Source organism: Carassius carassius, chromosome 24 (assembly GCF_963082965.1).
Source record: "Carassius carassius chromosome 24, fCarCar2.1, whole genome shotgun sequence".
Classification (NCBI taxonomy): domain Eukaryota; kingdom Metazoa; phylum Chordata; class Actinopteri; order Cypriniformes; family Cyprinidae; genus Carassius; species Carassius carassius.
This window is the reverse complement of record NC_081778.1, coordinates 6354769-6379945: the sequence shown is the minus strand read 5'-3', so window position 1 is coordinate 6379945 and position 25177 is coordinate 6354769. Positions and strand designations below refer to the sequence as shown.

General features: G+C 36.8%; 2 protein-coding genes across 4 annotated transcripts in view; both read left to right on the top strand.

The window, feature by feature from the left end:
* The window catches only part of LOC132102752 (protein PTHB1-like), a 203114-nt gene extending 193579 nt beyond the window's left edge, over window positions 1-9535 (top strand). For 2 of the 3 annotated variants that reach the window (XM_059507390.1, XM_059507391.1), the window contains exon 23: window positions 8292-9535. In XM_059507390.1, coding sequence (XP_059363373.1) covers window positions 8292-8527 — 236 coding nt within the window. In that variant the 3' untranslated portion in view covers window positions 8528-9535. The remainder of the gene's footprint in view (window positions 1-8291) is intronic. The other variant, XM_059507392.1, reaches the window with a different exon arrangement.
* Window positions 9536-13215: 3680 nt separating this feature from the next.
* Window positions 13216-23668, top strand: LOC132103561 (BMP-binding endothelial regulator protein-like). The gene is made up of 14 exons (XM_059508671.1): window positions 13216-13470; window positions 14097-14182; window positions 15071-15170; window positions 15647-15729; window positions 17537-17627; window positions 17827-17909; window positions 18442-18541; window positions 19477-19712; window positions 19830-19934; window positions 20267-20312; window positions 20564-20890; window positions 22026-22362; window positions 22592-22722; window positions 22830-23668. The coding sequence occupies exons 1-14, from the start codon at window positions 13380-13382 to the stop codon at window positions 23009-23011; spliced, it is 1998 nt and encodes a 665-aa protein (XP_059364654.1). The 5' UTR covers window positions 13216-13379; the 3' UTR covers window positions 23012-23668.
* Window positions 23669-25177: the final 1509 nt, after the last annotated feature.

The following is a 25177-nucleotide window of genomic DNA, read 5'->3' as shown; positions in this document are numbered from 1 at the left end:
CAATTGAGAGATGTACAAATAAACATTTTATAAATATAAAAAAAGCTTGTGAGTATCATATTTGAAGTGAATTTTTAATATTCATGATTTATAAAAAAAAATATATATATGTAATCACATTAAACCTAAGTTGCTTAAGTCCAGTCATTGTTCACACAAAATATTACTAACAATATAAAATGTATTCTTAGGTTGACTTTATTTATTTATATATATATACACTCACCTAAAAGATTATTAGGAACACCTGTTCAATTTCTCACTAATGCAATTATCTAATCAACCAATCACATGGCAGTTGCTTCAATGCATTTATGGGTGTGGTCCTGGTCAAGACAATCTCCTGAACTCCAAACTGAATGTCAGAATGGGAAAGAAAGGTGATTTAAGCAATTTTGAGCGTGGCATGGTTGTTGGTGCCAGACGGGCCGGTCTGAGTATTTCACAGTCTGCTCAGTTACTGGGATTTTCACGCACAACCATTTCTAGGGTTTACAAAGAATGGTGTGAAAAGGGAAAAACATCCAGTATGCGGCAGTCCTGTGGGCGAAAATGCCTTGTTGATGCTAGAGGTCAGAGGAGAATGGGCCGACTAATTCAAGCTGATAGAAGAACAACTTTGACTGAAATAACCACTCATTACAACTGAGGTATGCAGCAAAGCATTTGTGAAGCCACAACACACACAACCTTGAGGCGGATGGGCTACAACAGCAGAAGACCTCACCGGGTACCACTCATCTCCTCTACAAATAGGAAAAAGAGGCTACAATTTGCACGAGCTCTAGAGCTTAGATCGGGCCCAACAAATCAAGCCCGGCCCAGCCCGACACGTTCACTGTAATTATGAGCCCAATCCCGATTTAAACCCGACCATTTTTAATATGTGGGCCGTTATAACCAGGGGTGGCGCCAGATCATTACAACTGCACAGCTCCCCCGTAGCCTAAATGATCTAGCAACACATATGTTGTCACTCCCCATTTTCCTCCAAACTTGCTCAAAGTTAATTCTCCTGTTTTAATTTTTTTCTTTGCTTCTTCAAGCTCCATGTTGCACACTTAATCTACTGAATAGCACAGCACGCACAGCAGGTGTGACACACAACGTTTTTAATAATTTATTAATAAAAAATGACATATATATATATGTATAAATATATTAATAAAAAACGACTAACGTTTCGACGCTCATGCGTCTTCTTCAGAGACTCTGAAGCGTTAGTCGAGACGTCGAAATGTTAGTCGTTTTTTATTCATAAATTATTCAAAACGTTGTGTGCTCCGGTTCTGTTTCCTTGGTCCTAGCTAGACCTTGGGTTTCCTCTCTTGAACATTGTGTCCTGTTCCCGTGAGCACCAACCAGGTTGAAGCGCAAGTGACTCCCTTCTATTTATATGTATAAATATATATATGTATATAAATGCCTGCGTCATAATGGATAGTCATTGCATGTATCAGAATTACGCTATCTATTTGCTCGCACACGAGCAGCTCTATTTCATCTCGGAGACGCATTCTGTCTTTGTGCTTGCCATATTCCGCTGTGTAAATAGCAAATCCGTCATGGCACGAGTGCAACTGGCTCTTAAAGGGAATGGAAGATGAGTCTCTGATTGGTTTATTGCACGTTATGCCCAAAAACACCTATTACTCATTAAGAGAATAGGGACAATCCATTTAGACCATCTGCCCGGGTGCGACAACTGTTTTTCCGTTGTCAAAATAGCAAAAGTGGATTTGGACACGCCCTGAGTGCACCTGCGCCGTGCACTTTACACTTTGCGTTTAGATCGTTAAAATAGGGCCCTAAGACTTAACTAATTTCTAGGGCCTCTAAATTCTCATCATGATCAAAACTTTGACCAAAATTATATATATATTTAATTAGCCTACAAAAAATCTTATGCATTGCAATCCTTTGATTTTTAATATTTGGCATGTTTGTGTGCTGCTGTGCGTCCCTGTGTTTTAATAAGCAGCGTGTACGCGTGTTGCGGACCCGCCTATACTAACACGCTATTTAAATAACATTCCCATGGGAGCACAAATGGGTGCAAATGCATAAGCTAATTAAACGATGTGGCGCTGGACGGGAAAATGCGAATGGCGCCGGACTGAAACTAGCAAACACACTTGCGCTGCGCCTTGCGTCGCATTGCGTCGGGTGTATTATAGGGCCCTTATAGTTAAGTAAGTTAGCTATTGCATTAATGTTAAGGTAACCTTATTGCAAAACATTACGACGTTATGGAAAAGCTGCCATTCATCACTTGAATTAAAAAAATGAGGAGCTACAAAAAGTGCAGATGCATATATGCACTGCTAAGAAGGATTTTATGTTGTCTTTGGCTGTTCAAGCAAAACATAGTGTTCTAATAAGATTTACTATGGTTTGCCATTTTACCTCTGGTTACAACTCTTGTTTAAATGTACAAAAACACATCAGTCATGGAGATCTTTGGAAATCTGCACCATGGAGACAATCAATAACCAGTCATCCTGATTGATTAATACAATGTGGAAAATCTGTCTTATATTGCATCAGTATTGTCATTGCCACATTCATATAAATGTTGTTTTGTGTGATGTTTAGAGAAGATAACAAACATTTAGTTTAGAAATGACTGATTGTCGACATGGACCCTTCATTGTTCCAATGTCTAGCTCAAATCTCAAGAGTTTTGACTGAAGGAAATTTTGGAATTAATCACACATTACTGTATACAATATATTTCTTTTGTCGCCTCAAGTCATTTTTATAACTTTTTTCTTTTCATAAACATGAGGAGAAATCTTATGCTGACAGTAAGACTTGTTCTTTTGTATTGGAATTCATAATTAACTTCCAAAGATTAACTACAGATGTTAATAATAAACAATGTTTCTGTGATTTCCTTTCTGTTCTCCACAAACGTTGTTCATTTTCATTCATTCATTTTAAGGACACCAGGGCCCTTTTCTTTGGATGTGGATTTGTGGATTTAACTGTTGATGATTTGACTTGATCCTGGGTTGTTCTCTTCTTTGAAACTCAAAGTTGTCATAGCAACAGGTCTGTAAACTCAACTCTGCTTGATAATAGGTTATGTTCAAATTAAAAAAAAAAAATTGTAGCTTTTTAAGTGTATGAGATACTCAAAGTCAGTTTCAGCCGCCATGTAGTTTGTGTACTGTACTGGCCTTCTTAAAGAATGAATAAAAAAAATAAAAAACACACACACTTGATTATAATTCCTTTTCATGTTTTTGATTGCCAGATGACAGTTAATGCTAATAACATTATCCATATGAATTAGAGCAAGACTGCAATCATTATAATTGGGCACTTTATCTTCACTGGTATTTTGGGGATTTCTCTGATTCAAGTCAGGGCGTCAAACATGAACATTGCATATAGCGTCACTGAACAGCATAGCCAGGTAACAAGTGAGAAGTGCACATCAAAGTGAATAGAGCCTCAAGGATTGGCTGATACTTCAAGAGGTCAGCGGCAAAGAAGTCAATGTTATTATTTGAACTCAGGAACTCTTTGTTACAACGTTCAACCGATGTGCAGCACGGAGGTAGATAGTTACTGGATCATAGAGATCAATGCACTGGATCATAGAAATCAATGCCCTGGATCATAGAGATCAATGCACTGGATCATAGAGATCGGTGCACTGGATCATAAAGATCAATGCACTGGATCATAGAGATCAGTGCACTGGATCCTAGAGATCAATGCACTGGATCATAGAGATCAATGCACTGGATCATAGAGATCAGTGCACTGGATCCTAGCGATCAGTGCACTGGATCATAGAGATCAATGCACTCGATCATAGAGATCAATCCACTGGATCATAGAGATCAATGCACTGGATCATGGATCATAGAGATCAGTGCACTGGATTGCACTGGATCATATAGATCAATGCCCTGGATCATAGAGATCATAGCACTGGATCATAGAGATCAATGCACTTCATCATAGAGATCAATGCACTGGATCATAGAGATCAATGCACTGGATCATAGATATCAATGCACTGGATCATAGATATTAATGCACTGGATCATATAGATCAATGCCCTGGATCATAGAGATCAATGCACTGGATCATAGAGATCAGTGCACTGGATCATAGAGATTAATGCACTTTATCATAGAGATCAATGCACTGGATCATAGATATCAATGCACTGGATCATAGATATTAATGCACTAAGTCATAGAGATCAATGTACTGGATCATAGAGATCAATGCACAGGATCATAGAGATCAATGCACTAAATCATAGAGATCAATGTACTGGATCATAGAGATCAATGTACTGGATCATAGAGATCAATGTACTGGATCATAGAGATCAATGTACTGGATCATAGAGATCAATGCACTAAATCATAGAGATCAATGTACGGGTCAGTGCTGATGCAAGTTATGATGAAGTTCTTTTAGGGTTCTTGTCCTTAAATGCACACCCTGTATGCCTTGCTATGTTCTTTAATTGTCCTAAACATTTAAAAACAAATGTTATGGTAAAATGAACCTCCCTCTCCAAAGAAGTTCGTGGCTACTGATTGAACTCTTTGGGTAGCATTTTGTCCATTCTAGCCTCCGTTTTCACTGGTTACCAGTCCCAGTAAAGAATTCCGTTTTAGAATTCTGTATTGCGACTCTGGCTGAATTCCGAATTCAAAGCTTTACTTGATCCTTTAGAATTGACTCATCCCCTCAAACTGACACAATTAAATGCTGTTGTAAGCTTTTCCTTTTTTTGGTTTTAGTTTGCTTGTTTTTATCTCTCTGCTATTGGTTTGCTATTGTTCTAGTACATCTGCATTTAATAATTATCTTATTAAACTTAAACTATTACAATTGTGATCGTGGTCATGTGTTTGTGAAGTAAACTGTAAATAAACAGGACCTCACATAGCCTCATACACAATTCAAACACACACACATTCATACACCGGTTTAAATATCCTGCAAACATAACTCAAACAGTGGTATTCTCACATCTCCAGCCATCCATTCTATCTTTCTGTGAGATCTTAAACATTTCACACCCACTTTATACTTACATTTGCGAGATAAAGACTCCTCATGACTGCTCACACACTGGTAGAAAAATATGTGCAAAAATTTTACCTTTAAGGATAAGACAGTTTGTCACTGGTCAATAGCCTCAGTGACATCTTTGTACCTTCTTTACCCTTAAAGGCTGCATATTAGTACCTTAGAATATTTAAATTAATATAATGTAGTATAATAATATAATATAATAATGCATTTACTGTGAATATTTATATGCATATTAGTACCTGCATATTAGTATTAGTGTGTACCCTTCAGATAGCAATATGTACTCTTTTGGTATAATTATGAACCCTTTAGCGATAAAGAAGGTAGAGAGGTGTACCTTTGAGGGTACTGCCCCAGTGACAAGCTGTTGTACCCCTAAAGGTACTTTTCTTCTGAGAGTGTATATAGTAGTGTACATTCTTACATTTTTTAAATAGTTTTGTTTACAAATATTCATTGTTCCAATATGATTTTTCAACTATGATTTGTAATAGTTTTGTAGATAGGTTTAAGCAAATAGTAAAAGAAAATGGGCCAGCAAGTGTCCAGCGTCCATGGGAACTCCTTTATTACTGTTTAAAAAGCATGCTAGGATGCACCGCATGAGGTTGGCTGAGAGAATGTCCAGAGCGAGCATGACCCATAATCTAGGCAGAAGTGGGCTACTTTAAAGAAACTCAAATATAACATATTTTCATTTGTTTTTGGTCATTTCATAATTCCCATATATCCATTTGTGTTAATTCAAAGTTACAGAGGCTTAAAATATGGTGATAAAGAGTCTGTGTGCTCAAATTTTTGGCTGATACAATGTAAGTGGTTATATAGAACACATTTCTTGACATTATTACCAATTCAAATGCTAATCTTGTGTAGAAGCACACACCATAATATCATATGGAGTGTGTGTGTGTGTGTGTGTGTGTGTAACTCCCATTACAATAAAACAAAACATGTCTACATTACTTAAAAATCCTTCTCCATCTTTCTCTAACTATTTATGTTGTTGGCAAATAGGACAGGACTGGCACTGGTTGCACATGTTACTAGTACAATAAAACTTAACAGAAGCAGTTTATTAAAAGTTTGAGAGTTTAGAGATTTCCAGTTATTCATGGCAGTGACAGTCACTGTTGAGCTCTTTTGCTGCTATTGCCATTCCCGTAGTAACAGAAACTCCTCTGGCTGGTGGATGTTAAGGAGTCTATGGAAAATCAGAAAGAAAAAAAAGGGTTGTATATTTGAAAGAACTGGTTTCTGTTCTCACAATAGTTGTGCTTTAATTGAAATGTTTTAATTATACATAAATATATAGCACTGCCTTCATATTTTAAGAAGAAATAGTGATATTTTGGGGCCCTTGTCGTAAAAAAAAAGCTTGAAAACCCCAAGGCATTGATCTATATAGTAAAATGTGTCCTGCAGGCGATTCCTCGGGTGATGTGGGCTGTCTGTGGTTACACATCAGATAACGGTCGTGTGTATAGGGGTGCAGTTCACATTCACGTACTGTTGAGTCTTTGTCTGTAGATTCACACTACAAAACCACATGCACACAATCACAGACTCATCTGAGAGATGAAGAGTCTTGTGAGATTGTCTGTCTGAGAAGGGACGTCTGCAGTCGTGTCAGTGTCATTAAGCCTGCGGCTGCTGCGAAGCACCTCAGAAAAAGCCTTATTAAGCTGCTCCCTGCGGATACAGCCCTACAGGAGCTGTCTGCCTACCCAGCAGCCCCAGCGTGACTGCGGCTCACAGGCGTCTCGCACACAGGTGGAGGATTGAGACCAGCCCCCAGAGGATGCAAACGGCTGTGACTGTTTAAAGACGCACATATATCACTCATTTAGTAGACAGGGTATCTGTGTGTGTGTGTGTGTGTGTGTGTGTGTGCTGAGTTGACTGCCTGCTGTGACTGACACTGAGTGACAATGGCACCTGGTACACAACAAAAAGATCTGCTCCCCACGCCCCAAACACACACACACACACACACACACACACAGAGAGAGAGAATCTGGAAATACCCTTTTCCACTAATATTCTGTCACATTCTGTACATTACTTGTGTGCGTTTGGATAAAAAGGTCTGCTAAAATGAATAAATGTACATTTGTGATCCTCTCAGAACCGGCATATGTTTCCAATAACTTTTGATGACATAACTGAACCATATTACAACATAATCTACCCACAGACAAACTTTAATGTGACTATGGGAAGTTTTTTAAATATCTAGTGAATAAAAATCATAGTAGACCTTTGTGAAAAAGAAGTATACTTTACTGTACTTTTGTATTTATTACAGAAATAAAATACTTTAAAAGTATGCTAAAGTGTGGACTAAATGTAATGTGTTTTCAGACTTGATTGCATGTTGTCTATAAATGAGTATTTATTATAGTTTAATTTTATATTAAATGCAATTAGGGTGTTTTAGTTAGACTTTTTTTAGAATTACTAAATTGCAAATTCATTTTTACAAATGTGTATATTTAAAAAGTTTAAATGTATAACAGTTTTAATAGATATTAAATTAAATTATTTTTAGTTTTAATGCAGTTCATTCAGCAGCAGAATTAAGAAATGGCATATAAATATGTACTTGTATTTAAATGGGTCAAAATCTACTTTTAAGTCCAACTAATTTTAATTTAATATAAATTAAAACTATAATATGTTTTTATTTAAGTAATATGCAGTTCAGCATCTGAAAACACATTCCATTCAGTTTGCACTTTAGTATATTAAGAATATAAAGTATATTAGTCCCATAAGAAGTAAATTTTTGAAAAGTATGCTAACGTACTTCTTTTTCACAAGGGACTAATAGTTCTGCTATTTCTATGTGCTATTATTATTTGGAATTACTGCCAGTCCAATGTGATATCCTTTTTGGCATTACCATGTTGATAAGCTAACAATGTGGCATTGTTATATACAGTACATAAAAAAAATTGTTTTACACAGAAATATTAAATATTGGATGGATTTTTACTAGATGAGTTGCAATGCACTATTGTTTGTCTAATCTATGAAAAGTCCATTCAATTCTGCTTTGAATTTTGGCCAAGATAAGGGATCTCTTTTAGAACAGGCCTCTCATGAGGATCGTTCCTATAATGCCTAAAATTGCTGTCTATATTGAAAAAAAAGCATATATCATAGGATCTGCTTTGTTATATTCTTTTATATTTATATATTATGTTTGTAACAGATTCATCTAAAGAATCGTCCAGAGAGAAGAAGGAGAAAGACTCTAGTAAAGAAAAGGAGCCTAAGGTGTCGTCAAAAGAGTCTAAAAGAGAGTCTACAAAAGAGTCAAAGGAACCTTCAAAGGAGTCCACCAGAGAGAAAGAGTCATCAAAGGAGTCTGGGAAGGAGAAGACGAAGGTGTCCAGGAAGTCCTCCTTGAAGGTCAAAGAGAAGAAGTCAGAGGCAGGAGACGGCTGAATACATTGACAGCTGCTGCACTGATAAAATTCTTTGGCTGTTTATTAGTAGGGTTGTCTGAGCAAAGGTTAATACCTCATCCTGATGCTTTTGCTGTAATTCTAGAGTTGAGAGCATAGTGGCAGAAACAAATCTAAAAGTGCATGTTTTCACTGTCTTTGAGGGCAAGTGGACATGTTGGAGGGGTTTATATTTAAACTCAGCTGTCTGCCACTGCAGCATGGAGTATGGGAGTCTGTTTTCTCCTATTGCTCCGAAAGCCACCCACGCAGCCTTGCGTGACGTCTGATCACGGGAACCACGAAAAATCACCTCTCCATCTTATCTCTGCTGTCTGTCTCACTGTCTGTGTGACATTCACAGCTTTTAAAATTCCAATCCAATTTCTGAATTTGAATTATGTACAGAATTGCAATTCGGACTTAAATAGAATTACATTTATATGGACGTGCAGTTTTTAATTAGCCATTTTATTTCTCAGGATGAAAGACTCAAATGAATGTTATCAAATCAGCTCTTGAATTCAAAAAGAGACGATTCTTAAATTCTGAATTTTGCACAACACTGTTGTGGGTCATCATTTGTCTCCCTTTCTACATGCAGTTTCTTATAAACACACACACACACACACACACACACAGTCTCATTCATAGCTATATAGCGAATTCAAGGCCATAGCAGTGGATAATCATGTACATACTATTTTTATAGTTTTCATATATATGTTGTCTTAGAAGAAGTAGTAGGCCTGCTTATAGGTCATTTTGCCTAAAGTTTCTTGTTTCTAGAAAATTGTTTGCATAAAACAATGTGTAAAATGAATGTCGGGATAATCTACCTTTACATCGTAGGAGTCATCAGAAACATTCATAATCAAGAATATCACATAATCTTACATTTTATATCAAGATTTTTATTATTTGTATCTTTACTATCATTATTATGTTCTTTGTTCCAGTTGTTAAATCAATTTTACATTCATGCTACAGTTTGTTATACAGATTTTAATGTGATCTTTAAACATTTCCCTTTAAACCTGAAGCATTTGAGAGATTAATCTCTTCTGTAAATCGATTACACTGTCAATTGAGGCAATAAAACTGTCACTCAGTAATATAGCTTACAAATATTAAAATGTACAAATGCTCCTTTTGTGGGTGTGGGTGGACCAAGATTAGATGTTTAATGGAGTTTTTTGTGGTTTTGCATGCATTGTTTCTGTATTATGTTGCCTCATTTTGGCAACTTGATAGGGCCATTTGTCTAGATAATAATGTCTCCCTTCCGTACAAAGTCATCAACTCATTACAGTGCTGATCTGTGTGGCTATTAGTGGGAAGAAATGAGTCATATATCCCACATCTATACATAGTCAGTGTAAATCATACTACAGAGTAGAGCACTGATTTCCAACCAGGGGAACTTTGAACCGATTTCAGTTTAGCTATGTTCAACTTAAAAAGAAACAGTAGATATGGAATTGTAACCCAAAGGTAATGGGTTCAAGTTTCTGTACCAGCAGGAAATGTAGGGGGGAGGAGTGAATGTACAGTGTTCTAATCTCTTCCACACTCAGTACCCATGTCTGAGGTACCTTTGAGCAAGGCACCAAACCCCTGGGTGCCACAGCAAAAACGGCTGCCCACTGCTCCAGGTGTGTGTGTGTGTGCACTTGGATGGGTTAAATGCAAAGCACACATTCTGAGTATGGGTTACCATATTTGGCCACACATCACATCACTTTCACTTAATTATGTATTAAAATAAAAAGTACCAACTCAAAGAGTATGCAATTTCTGATATTTTTTCCACAGCTGTACCTAGCTTGCTAAAATTACAAAGCCCCACAACTAAACTTACATTTACATTTATTCATTTAACTGACACTTTTATCCAAAGCGACTTACAATTGCTTATATATGTCAGAGGTCGCACGCCTCTGGAGCAACTAGGGGTTAAGTGTCTTGCTCAGGAACACATTGGTGTCTCACAGTGGATTTGAACCCGGGTCTCTCACACCAAAGGCATCTTATCCACTGCACCAACACCACCCCACTTAAACTCAACATGAAAATTCAGCTCAATTTTCATATTTGATTTGTGTCTTAATACCAATGAGTAATAAACAGCAGACAAACTGAATGAAAATGCTGGTTTACCCTCTGACAGTAGGTGGCGCTTAGAAAAAAAAGAGAAATACCCTGGTTTTATGTAACAGCAGCATCTCTGGGCACATGACTAAAAGCACAAATCTAATTGGTTGACCAGTCTCATTTGCAGTGAAATGGAAAAAAGATTGGAACACATCTCAGTAATATCTAGTGTTATTGGTATATGAATGTTCCAGTCGTTCTGAACTGATGCATAAACAGCTGCTAATTTAAATTCAAATATTTATTGCACCGAATATTTGTCTTTGTGTGAACAGGCCTTTACATCTTAATTATGTTTTCATTTAATTTTGACTCTGAATACTGAAAATGGTGGTTTTGTAATTGCAATAGATACAATCTAAAGATAATTGCAACAAAACAACTGACTATTGCAACCTGTGTCAAGTTCCTTCACTGCAAATAGCTTTGAAGAGTTAGTCACAATTTATTGGAATAAAGGTAAATCTTTTCTGAAACTGATTATCAAAAAATAAATAAACAAACAAACAAATAAATAAATAAAGATGTTGGGTGGGGACTTGATTTTATTAATTGTTCATTGATTAGATGGAGTGGGGCAGGGTTTAAAGGGTTAGTTCACCCCAAAATGAAAATTGTTATTAATTAATTACTCTAATTACTCATGTCGTTCCAAACCCATAAGACCTTCGTTCATCTTCAGAACACAAATTAAGATATTTTTGATGAAATCTGAGAGCTTTCTGACCCTCCATAGACAACAGCGCAACTGAAATGTTCCCAGGTCCAGAAACTTAGTAAATGCATCTGTAAAATAGTCCATGTGACATCAGTTGCACAACTTCAGTTTTGCGATGCTATGAGAATATTTTTTTTTTTCGCAAAGAAAACAAAAATAACAATATGCTTACTTCCGCCATTTTGAAGAGTATCCAAGAACGTATTGTATGTAATCAGCATTATTACTTTTGGGGAAAGCACATGCATGAATGTAATTTGTGTAATATGCGTTGTTTAAACTTAGGGGAAAGCATGCGTATACATTGTAATACTCTCTAAAATGGTGGAAGACGTAACTCTGGGGAGAAGAATGGTTGAGTAAAGTGTCATTTTTGTCATAGCATCGCAAAACTGAAGTTGAGCCACTGATGTCACATGGACTGTTTACAGATATATTTACTAAGTGTCTGGACCTGTGAACATTTCAGTTGTGTTGCTGTCTGGGTCAGATAGCTCTCTGATTTCATCAAAAATATCTTAAACTGTGTTCCAAAGATGAACGAAGGTCTTATGGGTTTGGAACAACATGATTTTCATTTTGGGGTGAACTAACATTTTAAGTCAACTAAATGAATTGAGAAATCCGACATACTCCACCAGAGACTTTGTTTCACCAGATGATTGAGTAATGACATTGAATCGTTCACAATAAGATCAACAAGTGGCAAAGGTACAACAAGACATAACAGGTGGATGATCCTATTTAATAACAACACACTGCAGATCAGATGTCTCCTCATCACTCGCATTATATCTTTACAAACTTAAAAAATAATATCAGCTTCTCACACACCATAGGCTAGCATCATCTCTGTCCTTCCAAGTGACTGTGTGGTTTATCACTCACTGTTGATAATAAAACCAATTAAAAGTATTTACAATTCGATCTAAAAAAAAAAGAAGATTTGCCAAACCCACTGTAACTGTCTGGGCTTGGCGAAAGGGGTTGTCACCAAGATCTCCAATAAAAGTGCTCTTTGGCGCTATCTAGTGACTAATATTAAAGAAATAAAATGATTCTCTGATAGCTTTGTATTGGTATTCAGAAGAACCTCTACCTTAGAAGCAATTAGCCTCAGGACATATCATTCTTTAAATGTAGGTAGACTAGACCTGTTTGAGCTTCATATCTATTTGTATTAATTTGATCTTTGAAATGCAGATGGAACAATCCACGGAGACACTTCACTTTCTGAAGACACTTAGCACCTACTTTGAATAATGTTCCATGAATGAAGGTCATTGTTATTCTAAAACAGAATTACACGAAAAAGGCATGTTCCTATCCATCTTCAGTGCCTTCACAATAGTCTGAAATTCTTGTTTGAGGAGAAAGTTTCACGAGTTTGGCCACTCTATTCATGAATGCTGATATGTTGAGGTTCAGACAGGGGCGGATCTCATACACCTCAGCACACAACACATCTGACTGCGGGATTATAAACCCACACGTGCGTTTAAACAGAGAGAACCAGACATCCGAGGACGGACCTGCACCGCGGGAATGTTTAACTGCAGCTGTGGAGCTGAAGGAGAACCGGCGTGGCCAGAAATGCCCAGCAGTGCGCCTCCGTGCGTCTGTCAGAGAGGAACCGGACATCGAAGGAGCGCGCTCTGACTGGATATCTCTGTTTGGATCATGGCAGTGTCATCTCTCCACGCGCGTGTCTCCAGAAGACCTCTGGATCTTATCTCGTTTTTAAACTCTTTGTGGAGTTTGTGACCTTCACACCTGGATCTTCGGAAAGTTGCCTCGCTGACGGTTTTTTTTTGGGGGGATTGTCCACCGCGCGCGTTCGCCGAAGGTTTCGGGATCGAGTCCCCCATGACACCCACGTCCCCCTCTCTCTGGATCTTAACGAAAACCATTTATACAGGCTTTGGATACTCGATTTATTCATTTTTTCTCTCTCCCCTCATGCGTCTGGAGCGAATTTAGGATGCTGTGTCTGTCTCCTCCAGTAACCTACAACCTGTTATTCTGGTTTTTAATTCTCCAAACACCACATTTAACTGCACCTTTAATCATCGGTAAGAATCATAAATGGTCATTAAGGAATAAAAAAATAAAAAAAAACAGTCATGCATAAAACATCAAACATTAGACATCAACTTTGTTTCATTACAATTTATTTTCGAAATCTGGTTGTGTAAATAGGTTTCAATATTTTTATCATTTCACGATTTAAAACGGCAAAACAAGCTTTAATGCAGTTTTTACCTTACTTTAGTCGTGTTTAGATTCGAAAATCATTAATAAAAGGTTAGTGGAAAGATTTCTAGCAGTGTATTCCCGGTAAATATAAGTGTTTTATATGCATAATAATTTTTACAGTGTCCGTGTCGCATATTAGTCATGAGGCTATGTAGCAGAAGTATCTCCATAAAATAAATGCCAGTAAGTGTGTGGTTCGTTAGTTTAATTAGTATTACTCGGTAATCTCTTAAATACAGAGCAACACTGTAAAATTAAGTATGGCCTACATTCCGGTAGATGTTGTAAACTCAAAACAAAAGTTTGTACACCCTTATTTCACTCATCTTGAAGTGATTTTGGTTATTGCAGGCTTTGATTCCTCTCTTTATGGTTGAATAAAATGTTTAAAGTAAATGTCTCGTGTAGACGTTTGTTTATTTTATGTTCGTTTTTCATTCAGGTACGGAGGCTAGCTGTGAAAACGAGGGAGAAGTGTTACACATCCCCAACATCACTGACAACCCCTGCATCTCCTGCGTCTGTCTGGTGAGATCACCGTCGAATATTCATAGCGCACTTTGCAGAATTCACATGAATAATCTTAACACCCAATTTCTGTTGTAAGAGAGCAGAGCAGAGCTGAGTCGGAAGGGCAAACAAGATTTTGTAGCTTTCACGAACTTTTAGCACATTAAGGGTCAATCAGATTAGAACAACTATAGAAGAGATAAAGATATTCAGTAAGTATTAAATAAGATATATTTGGAGATTTTAAGATTAACATTTAGAGAAGTTCTGTAATAAAATAAGAATACAGTCTTTGATATAACAACAACAATAATAATGTACTTAGTACAACTTCATAATTAACATACTGTTCAAAGGGAAATGTATAGTACCTCATTCACTCTTTGGTTGCTGACTTTGTAGTGAGAATTGTAAATGTTGCATATGCACATTAGTGATAAATTGGAATTACTGTAATCCACATCTATCCCTGTCCTGATCCCTAAAATCAGCATGGGTCTATGTTATGTTATGTGTCTGCTGCCCATTACAAAGAGAATGATATGAGAACATTGTGTTAATCATCAAGAGTCAAACAATGTGTCTTTTTCACAAGGTTAGTGTGTGACAGCTGATATAATGGGTTGATGAATGTCTCGTATTGGTTTTGTAGCATGTGAGTTGATGAATAGAGATCAATACAGCAATACAATATCTCTGGAAGATGATGTTTCTCTTTATGTACATGCATTTGTCTGCTGTTGATGGGGATGTCATGAACTAAACATGACTGAATTAAGATGATCTATCAAGAAAGCAGATCACATCCCATACAATGTCACATAGATGTCACACTGTCAACAAGTTAAATTATTACACACAGTACTGAATGATAAGGGATTGTCCTTTATTTCTCTGTACCGACAGAATCAGAAAGCAGACTGTAAGCAGGAGAAGTGTTCGCCGCTGGCAGAGGACTGTGCACTAGTGGTCAAACAGACAGGAGCCTGCTGTGAAAGATGCAAAGGTCAGTTCAAACCTCTTGAAGAACTGATCCATGAGAAATAATTCAGAAATATGTTATCTGATTCTCATTTATTATATCTGGGCTCACAGACGTCTTTAGTTCTTCAGTCACAATGTATAGTTTTGCTATGATTAGCATCACTGCCACCTTATGGTTGAGAGACGCATGACTCTTTACAGCCGAGGTCTTGATTTTCCCTCTTTCTCAGGTTTATTTGACTGCAGGGCTGCTGGGCAAATGGCTTTCTTTAGAACATCTGATATTCTTGTATGGATCTGTAATCAATATAAAAAAAGTATAATCAATCAATAATGTGCAGATGATGTTCAGAGGTATTTTTATTATAAAAGCCAGTTAACAATGGTGACTCCAATTTCTGAGCGAAAATTGTTAGAAAAGTAAATCCTACACCATTTTATTTGAGCGTACAAAGCTTGAAATCATTTGATCTGAGCATTTCTTCTCTCTCGCTGCAGGTTGTCAGCTAAAAGGGACGTCCTACAACAGTTCCCATCACTGGACCAGCCCTGTGAAGCCCTGTGTCACATACAGCTGTCAGGTGGCTCAGTCTCATTAAAAAATTTAACACTGGGAATGGAAACACGTCTTGGGAATGGCTGAATGTATTTACTCTGTTAAAGTTACCAGCTGTGAGACATGTAGTGTAGTAGCAGTGTTGGGGAGTAACTAGTTACATGTAACGGCGTTACGTAATTTAATTACAAAATTAATGTAACTGTAATTAGTTACAGTTACTAAGAAAAAATTAGTAATTAAATTACAGTTACTTATGAAATTTTTAACGATTACAAAGGGGATTACATTTGAATATTTACACACATCCACATACAGATTTAACTGATTTCCTTCCCAAATTGCACTGACTATTCTGAGACATACCGCCCTAATAATTTCCGGGATGCGGAAACACAGTCTGGTTCGTAGAATCCAGTCATAAAAACGAAATGCCTAACGCGGACGGAATATGCCACATTTTGGATGACTAAATCAAAAGTAGGTCAGTACACTTGAATCAAAACATGACATGGACTAGTGTCTGTGAATATAAAGCCCCAAAAATGCAATATATGACTTGCACATTCTGCGTGTCTGTGGAAATCAGGCGCGGACTGGACACCGGGAGAGATTTATTTAATCAAGCAGCAGCACGTTGCTCATCAGTCATCACTCAAAATACTATATAAAGGACATCATTATTATTTGTTGTAATGTTACAGTAGTAATTTAGCTGAAAAGTAATCAGATTTTTTGTGGAAGCTATGACAGACAACAACACAACCCTTACGAAAATTAAAGTTTTGTTATTTTACTAATAATCCAGAGAAAATGGTTACTATTGTTTCACTGTGGTAACCAAAAATTATTTTACAAATTTATTTATTTAAAAATAAATAAAAATCCATTTGCAAAACAAAAAACAAAACAAGGTTATTGTACTTTTATATAGGCTAATAAAAGCATGGGAATTTTTGTAAGGGAAAAACATGACTCGTGTACAGTATTAGGATTTTTCTATAAAGATATTGTAGTATTGTAGGGTATTGTATTGTAAAGTATAGTTTTGTTCAATCTTGAGTATTAAAGTCACGAGAGAGATGGATAACAGGGCAAAATAAAGAGAAGTGAAGGTGCAGCTCAGGAGAGAACTTTAAATTATTTAGCATGTCCCTAAATTAAAGATTTAAACCTTTTTTTATGTCAGGTTCATACAAAAAATAGTTTTGTCCATTAATTTGTTTGTATGAATTTGAATTTTCCAGTCTGAATTTTTTTCCCAGTCCGCCCCTCCTGTAAATTAATGGCAAAGACATGGTTTCATTTTCTACACATAGGCCTACTGAAGCTCGCAGTGTTTTCAACCTCTGCCGCCTCAATATAGGAGTACACGAGCACATAAACATAGTTTCTAGAACTGCTCTGTGTCACTTCATGTGCATTTTACTTATTTTGGGAAAACTATCATCATATAAAGAGACAGCAGTTTAAAAAAACACCAATATTTCAAGAGTTTATTACACAGAATACGTCACATACTTATTAGATAACTGTATTTGAGTTAATGTATATGATTTTATTTATTATTATTTAATTTTCACAAATTTAGAAAAGTAATCAAAAAGTGAAAAAGTTACACTACTATTACATTTTAAACAGGGTAACTTGTAATCTGTAACCTATTACATTTCCAAAGTAACCTTCCCAACACTGTGTAGTAGTAGAATAAACCGAGTGAGGCAAGCTGACTGCTTTAATAAACTACTGGATTAAATGAGAAAGCCAATATAAATCTGAAAGTAACCTTTGAAGGGGATGGTGAAGTTCATATGTTTCTCCTCTTTGGACAGGAAGGTGTCATCACTGAAGCAGAAATGAGGTGTGTCATTCACTGTAAGAATCCCAAAATCCATCCAAAGAAATGCTGCCCGACTTGCCCAGGTCAGTCAGTGTTATTATGTGTCTCTCATTTTCTTATACAGTGCTTTTTCCCCTAAAAAATATAAGAGAAAGGAAAACTTCAACCATTTAAAAACAAGCCTATTGAATCAGAATGTAAACAGAATGTGTGTGTGTGAATATCTCTGCCAATCAGCCAGATTCTCAACCTAGTGCTTGTTCATATTTTGGATGTTCACAGGGTGTATTTTCGAGGGGAATTTATACAAAGAAGATGAAGAATTTCATCCAGAAGGGAATCCCTGTATTAAATGCATCTGCGCAGTGAGTTTATCTGCTGAACACTTAGCCAGCTGGTGTTACAAGTCACAAGAAAGAGCTCTGGGGCACTTTACTATGACCAAACAATAGCAACCCATCTCAGATGGCAAATATTTCGTTTTTTTGAACATTCAAAATAATTATAATTATTCTAAAATGAATAGGTTACAATGGGGCTAAAGAAACATCTTAATAAAAAAAGTACTATGATTGCTGAAAGAATATGCTATGTATTCTTTGACTGAACATTGATGAAGAAACATTTTGTGGGAAAATAAATCATAAAGTGGATTGTTTGGCAATCACCTCAGCAAAGTTTATGATATTTTACAATTACAAAATAATATGGTGGTTTCATTATAAATATGTGATTAATATGTGAAAAGTGGACACACAATATAATAAATCATATTTCATAAGACCATCTATATCTTACCATGTCATGTCAATAAATAGAAAAGTCAGCCAGCTATTTATTATCATGTTAATTATTGTGCCTTTAACACAAAGATACATGTTTTTGTGTGTGTTTCAGGGAGGGCAAAGCATGTGTCATAAACTGGTGTGTCCTGTTCTGTCCTGCCCATCTCATCTGACCCAGACTCCACCGGGCCAGTGCTGTCCTACATGTCGTGGTAAGTTATCTTCTTTAAAAAAAAATCAACACACTTAAAGAAACCTAGAATTTAAGTACATACGTACATGAGACTTTCACAATGACAAATACCATACACACTGCCTGTATTATTAGCTATTTTCCCCACATTGCACATGTAGCAAACAATCCAATTACTATATAAAAGTTCAAATCAGAAATGTAGTCGTTCACCATGATTCTGAGGAAAAAGTGAAAAAATTGAATTGGCTTATTAAAGTTCAAAATTATTCAACCCCCAAATTTAACATTTTGTAGAGAATCTTTAGTTCTTTATAACCTCCTCTATGTGCTTTCAAGCTTCTAACACTTCTCTACTGAAATCATAGCCCATTCCTTGAAAAAGCTTGATTAAAATTATTTTCGCATATTCAAGTCAGCCTTTTCTGTTGTTCTTGATCAAGAGTGGCGTCCCAACATGAAGGCCACGCTGGTTTAGTGTTCTTCTTATACTCTGCATTGAAGTGTTTCCTCTTTTCATCAGCTCATCTGGTCTTTGGCAGTAAATTTAGGGGTTTTCTCAGTTGCTCTAATCAAACATTTTATTCCTCTTGATGATGATGTTTTGTCTTCATATGCCTTAAAAGTTTCAACATATTAGGAGTTGAACACTCTAGGAGTGTCCTCTTATAGCCATAGATGTTCTAAAGTAATAAAACTGTTTCTTCTCTGTAGCTTTTGTTAGAGCTTTTGACTTGGCCTTGTCTGCTGCTCAACTTTAGCATATGCATGGCTTGAATAAATAGGGATTGAATAAATATGAAAGCTGTATTACAAAAAAAGATTACATTATATGTTGACATGATCACTTTTAATATTTCATTGAACTGTTATTGATCCAGGAATTATGGATCTTCAGAAAAGACTGATTTCATGAGAAATGTGAAATGGCAGGGTCTTGTTTGTCTTCTCTAGGTCAAAGGAGGGTGTTTGACTTGTCGCCTGGCAGCTGTCTGTTCCACAGTGAGGTCTATGAGAACGGTACATCCATCAGCAATGACAACTGCACCACCTGCACTTGTGTTGACTCTACGGTGCTGTGCAGGAAGAGATGCTCAGCGCCTGGCAGCAGTCATGGCTGTGAAGAGTGCCAGTCTCATCTGAAGATAGAAGATGTGAAGTACTGCAGGGTGAAGAGCAAAATCTATAGGGTGAGGCGTCCAAGAACAGGGACAAATAACCTCATGTGGACAACTAGTCAAAAAATGCATGCGTGTGTATCAGAGGAGAAGAATGAGTGCATATATCTTTGTCTCTTCCTGGTTTAGGATGGTGACAGATGGTCGTCTGCTAACTGTTCTCTGTGCACCTGTGTTAAGGGGAATATTGAATGTCAGCCCAAGATTTGTGTTCCTATTACCAGCTGTCCCTTGGTAAGTATTGTTTTCCAAAGATCATAAAGACACTGAACCACAGTTTTTATCTGAAGTCGTCTGTACGTTTTAGACATATTGTATTATATAGATACTGAAGAGAACATTTAACTGGAGAAAATGTTTACCTGAAGAGAAAGCACTCTCAAGCTCCCCAGCTGGGCATTTAAGTGCCTGGGTAAAATTTAATCTGGTCAAAAACTCTTCGGTGGACACAAGTCCTAAATATTTTGTATCTAGTTACACTCAGCACTGCCTGTGGATATTACAACAAACCTGTTTGGTTTTCTTCGTCTCCCTATGTAAGTCTGTCTCTATACTATGTTTTCCAGAACAAGATATTGAATCGAACTGGATGCTGTCCTGTTTGCACTGATAGTAAGTTGACTTCCTCACATGATGTTCCTGCTGTGAATTTCAACAGAATAAAATTATTTTCAGAAGCTTTGCTGTTACGTCAATTACTACTACGGTCAGATCTCCACACACTCAGCAATGTAACTTTCAAGTATACATTATAAGTTCCATGTGTGCCATCAGTTTGCATACAAATATGCACTTTTCATTTGACATACAAAGTCATTGTTTCACTACAAACATCCTCTCTATTGCTCTTTTTGTAATTCCAGAGCCAGGTGTGTGTACCGTTTTTGGAGACCCTCACTATAACACTTTTGACGGTCGCACCTTTAACTTCCAGGGCACGTGTAAATACGTGCTCACTAAGGACTGCTCCCCAGCGGCCAGTTTCACGGTGCTGGTGAAGAACGATGCCCGTCGCACACGCTCCTTCTCGTGGACCAAATCAGTGGAGCTGCACACATCAGGCCTGAGCATCAGCCTTCACCAACACCTGACCGTCCGTCAAAACGGCACACGCATCGCACTTCCCTTCCATAGCACAGGGGTCCACATTGACCTGGATGGATACCTGCTCAAACTCACCACCATCGCAGGTAAGGCCAGTATCCTGCTGTGGGATTTTCTGTCATAGGTTTATTTGCATCGATTTTTGGAGAATCAGAGGGATTCGACTGTGACTGAGTGACTTCCATCTCAGTGAGTTTATGACCTTGCTCACTATATATATATATATATATATATATATATATATATATATATATATATATATATATATTCGAAAGTGCCATTGAAGTATTGTTTTGTTTCTGGTACTGTTACTGACGAGTGAATTTCTGAGGATTTGACAAGCTATTGTTCTGCTTGGATCTGAACCAGATGCAAAGATGCCATATTTCGATTTTTGTGTCTCGTCAAATAAATCTGAAATATGAGACAGAAGTAATGAATTTCCATGCTGGTCCAGGATTGATTATGTGACACCAGCATCAGACTATTGAATGTAAGTCTTTTTCTCAGTGAAAGTATGCATGAAAAGATATACTACAAGCCCTGAAAGGATAAAGAAAGATTTACACCAATTTACAGTTTCTCCATGAAATAGAAATCTTCTTTTGAGTCTGACATATAGTTAGTTACTTAGTTGATACAATACAGGGAAATAGTTTGGAATTGTGTGCATTAATTTTGATAAAAAATGCATAAAAACAGTTTTGAATATTATTATTTTATTTTATTACTCCGGTGACTTCAATGTCACGTGATCTTTCAAAAACCATTCTGACTTGCTGATTTGGTGCTCATGAAACATCTCGTATTATTATAAATGTAAAAAAAAACGTTTTTGTTTTTTTACTTTTTGTAAACTGTGATATATTACCTTTCAAAAGTTTTGGGTAAGATTAAACAAAAAAAAAATTACAATAATAATACTAATACTTTTAGTCAGCAAGGGCACAAAATTATTCAAAAGTGGCTTCAAAAATCGTATGTTAATGGTCACAATTTCTTTTCATGCTTTCTTAAAAAACTCTTTTGCCTTCACTGTAACAAGTGAGTTTTTAAAAGAAAAAATAGTCCACGTAGTATTTTAATTACTTTGATTGCTAAATGGTTGTTTTAAATTGCGGTTTAAAATAGATTTAGATTGTTTGAGAAGATCAAACTGACACACAGGCAAATGCAGCATGTTTTCCTCTTCCATATTCTTCATCTTGGCTGTGTCATCAGGCCTGGAGATCACATGGGACGGGGACAGTCTGGTGGAGGTGGTCGCAGCACCCCATCTGAAGGGGCAGCTCTGTGGGCTGTGTGGGAACTACAACGGTCAAAGGCGGGACGACTCTCTAGGAGGAGACGGCCAGTTTAAGTTTGACGTGGATGAATTCGCTGAGTCTTGGCGTGTGGAGGACAATGAGTTGTGTAAGGCACCGAAACGCAGGCCCACGTCCTTCCTCTGTCCCGGCACAGTCAAAGTAAAGCTGCGTGCACACAGAACGTGCCAAAAACTCAAGTCCTGGGAGTTTCAGAAGTGCCATTCTGCTGTAGACTTTACCTCTTTCTATAAGTGAGTTCCCCAGACTTATGAAATTATCAAAATGTTTTAATAATGTGCATTTGCCATTATATTGTACTACTCTAGATAGGTTCAGGACTTTGGCATTTTAATACTGAATATGGAAGTGTTTGTAGAGCAGAGAAACATTAAACTGGTATCAGTAAGTTGATGTACACTTCAACATACAACACTGACACTAATTCGATCTCTGTCTGTCCCCATGTCTTCCTCTCTTCAGGTCATGTGTAACAGACATGTGTGAGTGTCCAGTGCATAAAAACTGTTACTGCGAGTCGTTTATAGCCTACAGTCGAGCGTGTGAGAGAGAGGGCATTCGAGTGCACTGGAGACCGGAGCTCACCTGCATGAGTAAGTCAGGCCTGACAAGACAGGAACTCAAAATACCCTCATTCATTACATAGTGTTTTTATTGTTGTATCTTTATATTTGACTAGTGTTCATTTATCTTTTTTTAGGCACACACTGCAAACATGGTGCAGTTTATGACACATGTGGACCTGGCTGCACTAAAACCTGCAATAACTGGAATGAAATTGGTCCCTGTCAAAGGCCCTGTGTCGCTGGCTGCCACTGTCCGGCCAGCCTGGTCCAGTTTGAAGGCCACTGCATTAAATCGACATCCTGCCCCGTGCGATGAACCTCAGGACTATAAACGCAGAGGGCTGCAAGAGATCCAAACACAGAGGCAAAAAGAGCACTGTGAACCCTGAACCTTGCTTCCCTCAGCTGTAAGACTCGCCAGTATCTTCTAAATAAGCTTCTCTGTGGGGACTCAGGATCTCTCAGGATGCTTGCTCTATGTGGATTTCTCATAAGTGGTGAATACCAAATCCTAAGTGCCTTACTGAAGTCTGGAATGAACTCAGTGTTACCAAACAAAAAGAACCAGAACCGGACATTCTGAGTTAAGTGTGGGGTATACAGCATACATAAACTATAGTATTATCCATTTATTGGGTCAGCCAGTATTTAATACACAATTTCTTTATTGAAAGGGAAATTATTTATGTATTTGTTGTTTATTTTGTAAGTCAGGTACTCAGAAGTGACTTATTATAGCATTAAAGAGAAGTGTACTTTATTTGTCCAGCCAAGAGTTCATACACTGATGTATGCGTTATTCTAACTGTACATTTCACTTGACCCATTAAGATATTATATATAACCAGTATAAAGCTTATTTACTTTCACAGGAAAACATTTGTAAAGGTTTTCTCATCAGGAAGTGCAGTGTGATGTTGGTGCACACAACTCAGGTTCAGAGATGTCTTGTGTTGATTCAGGACTGGGTACATAGATTTGACATGCATCTATGGTAGAGTAGCCCTCCCCCCCCAAAAAATTAAATAAGCATTATACAGATTGTGCTGGGAATTCAGCTACTTAAGAGTACATAAAAATGGACTTGTAGGGTCTGTAAAAAAAAAAAAAAAAAAAAAACACTATCCTGAATGTTAATAGTGTTGAGTGTCCTGTAGTTCAGTCGAAATCTGGAGATCAAGTGCTATTGTTTGAGCTACATAAAATCTGACTAAAAACACACGGGCACAGCCCTAAAATAAAACATTCTCCACAACTCTGAAAATACATCTGAGAGAATGAGCTTCATTAATCAATGCAGTAGTTGACTCGTGAACTTTTTTTTTTTTTCAACAAAGATTTTGTTCAAATGTATGTTTGTATAGTTTTTGGCTATAGATGCTATAACTGATTACCACTAGTTTTGACCTTTTTCCAATTATATTGGCACCCTTGTTAAATATGAACAAAATGGGCTGTGGATTATTTCTTTCAATGAAAATTTCACTTCTACTTTAAGTAAAATTACAAAAATAAAAATTCTTTAAATTATTGTGGAAGGGTGTAGGGTGACTAGTTATGCAGAAATGTGGAATAAAGAAAAGTTTATATCCAGAATATTTACCTAAAAATTATCAAGAACAATCATCTTACTGAATCAAACGAATCAAAAGTCATCATTTACTCAACCTTCATGTCATTCCAAACCTTGATGACTTTCTTCTGTTTGCTGGTACTAGTTGGGTCTTGGGATTAATAAGTTTTCAAAACTATGATATGATCAGACCTCATTTAATTTGTTAAAATGACCATAAATAGCCTTTGGTGTAATCAAGCAAACTAGTGTACCTATAGTTTGCCACATGTTACTATAACTGGGTTCAGTGGGACTGGGTTTCATGGCTAGATGAGACCAATCAGTATATATATGTGTATATATAAATATAATACATATAATATATATATGTATATATATAACAAAACAATAGCGGTGAGTATGGAATAAGCAGAAATATGTAGACAAGTGCCTAAACCCCACTAAGCACTCTGGAGGATCTTTAATGCTTGTGCTGCTAATGTTCTAAAACTTAGGATACACGATATCATAAATTCCAATAAATACCAGCAGATATTAAATCAACACCTTGACCTGTCAAGAAGCTTAAAATGAGCTGTTGTTAGATCTTGGTTAGAATAGGTTGCTTATGCACATTAAGCCTTTCTCCTCTCATTACACTATAGGCCTACACATATTCTAATGCAATCTGTAATTTTCATTCATTGAAGAGATAATTTATTACAGTACAGTCGTGGCCAAAAGTTTTGAGAATTACATAAATATTAGTTTTCAAAAAGTTTGCTGCTAAACTGCTTTTAAATCTTTGTTTCAGTTGTTTCTGTTATGTACTGAAATATAATTACAAGCACTTCATACGTTTCAAAGGCTTTTATCAACAATTACATGACATTTATGCAAAGAGTCAGTATTTGCAATGTTGGCCCA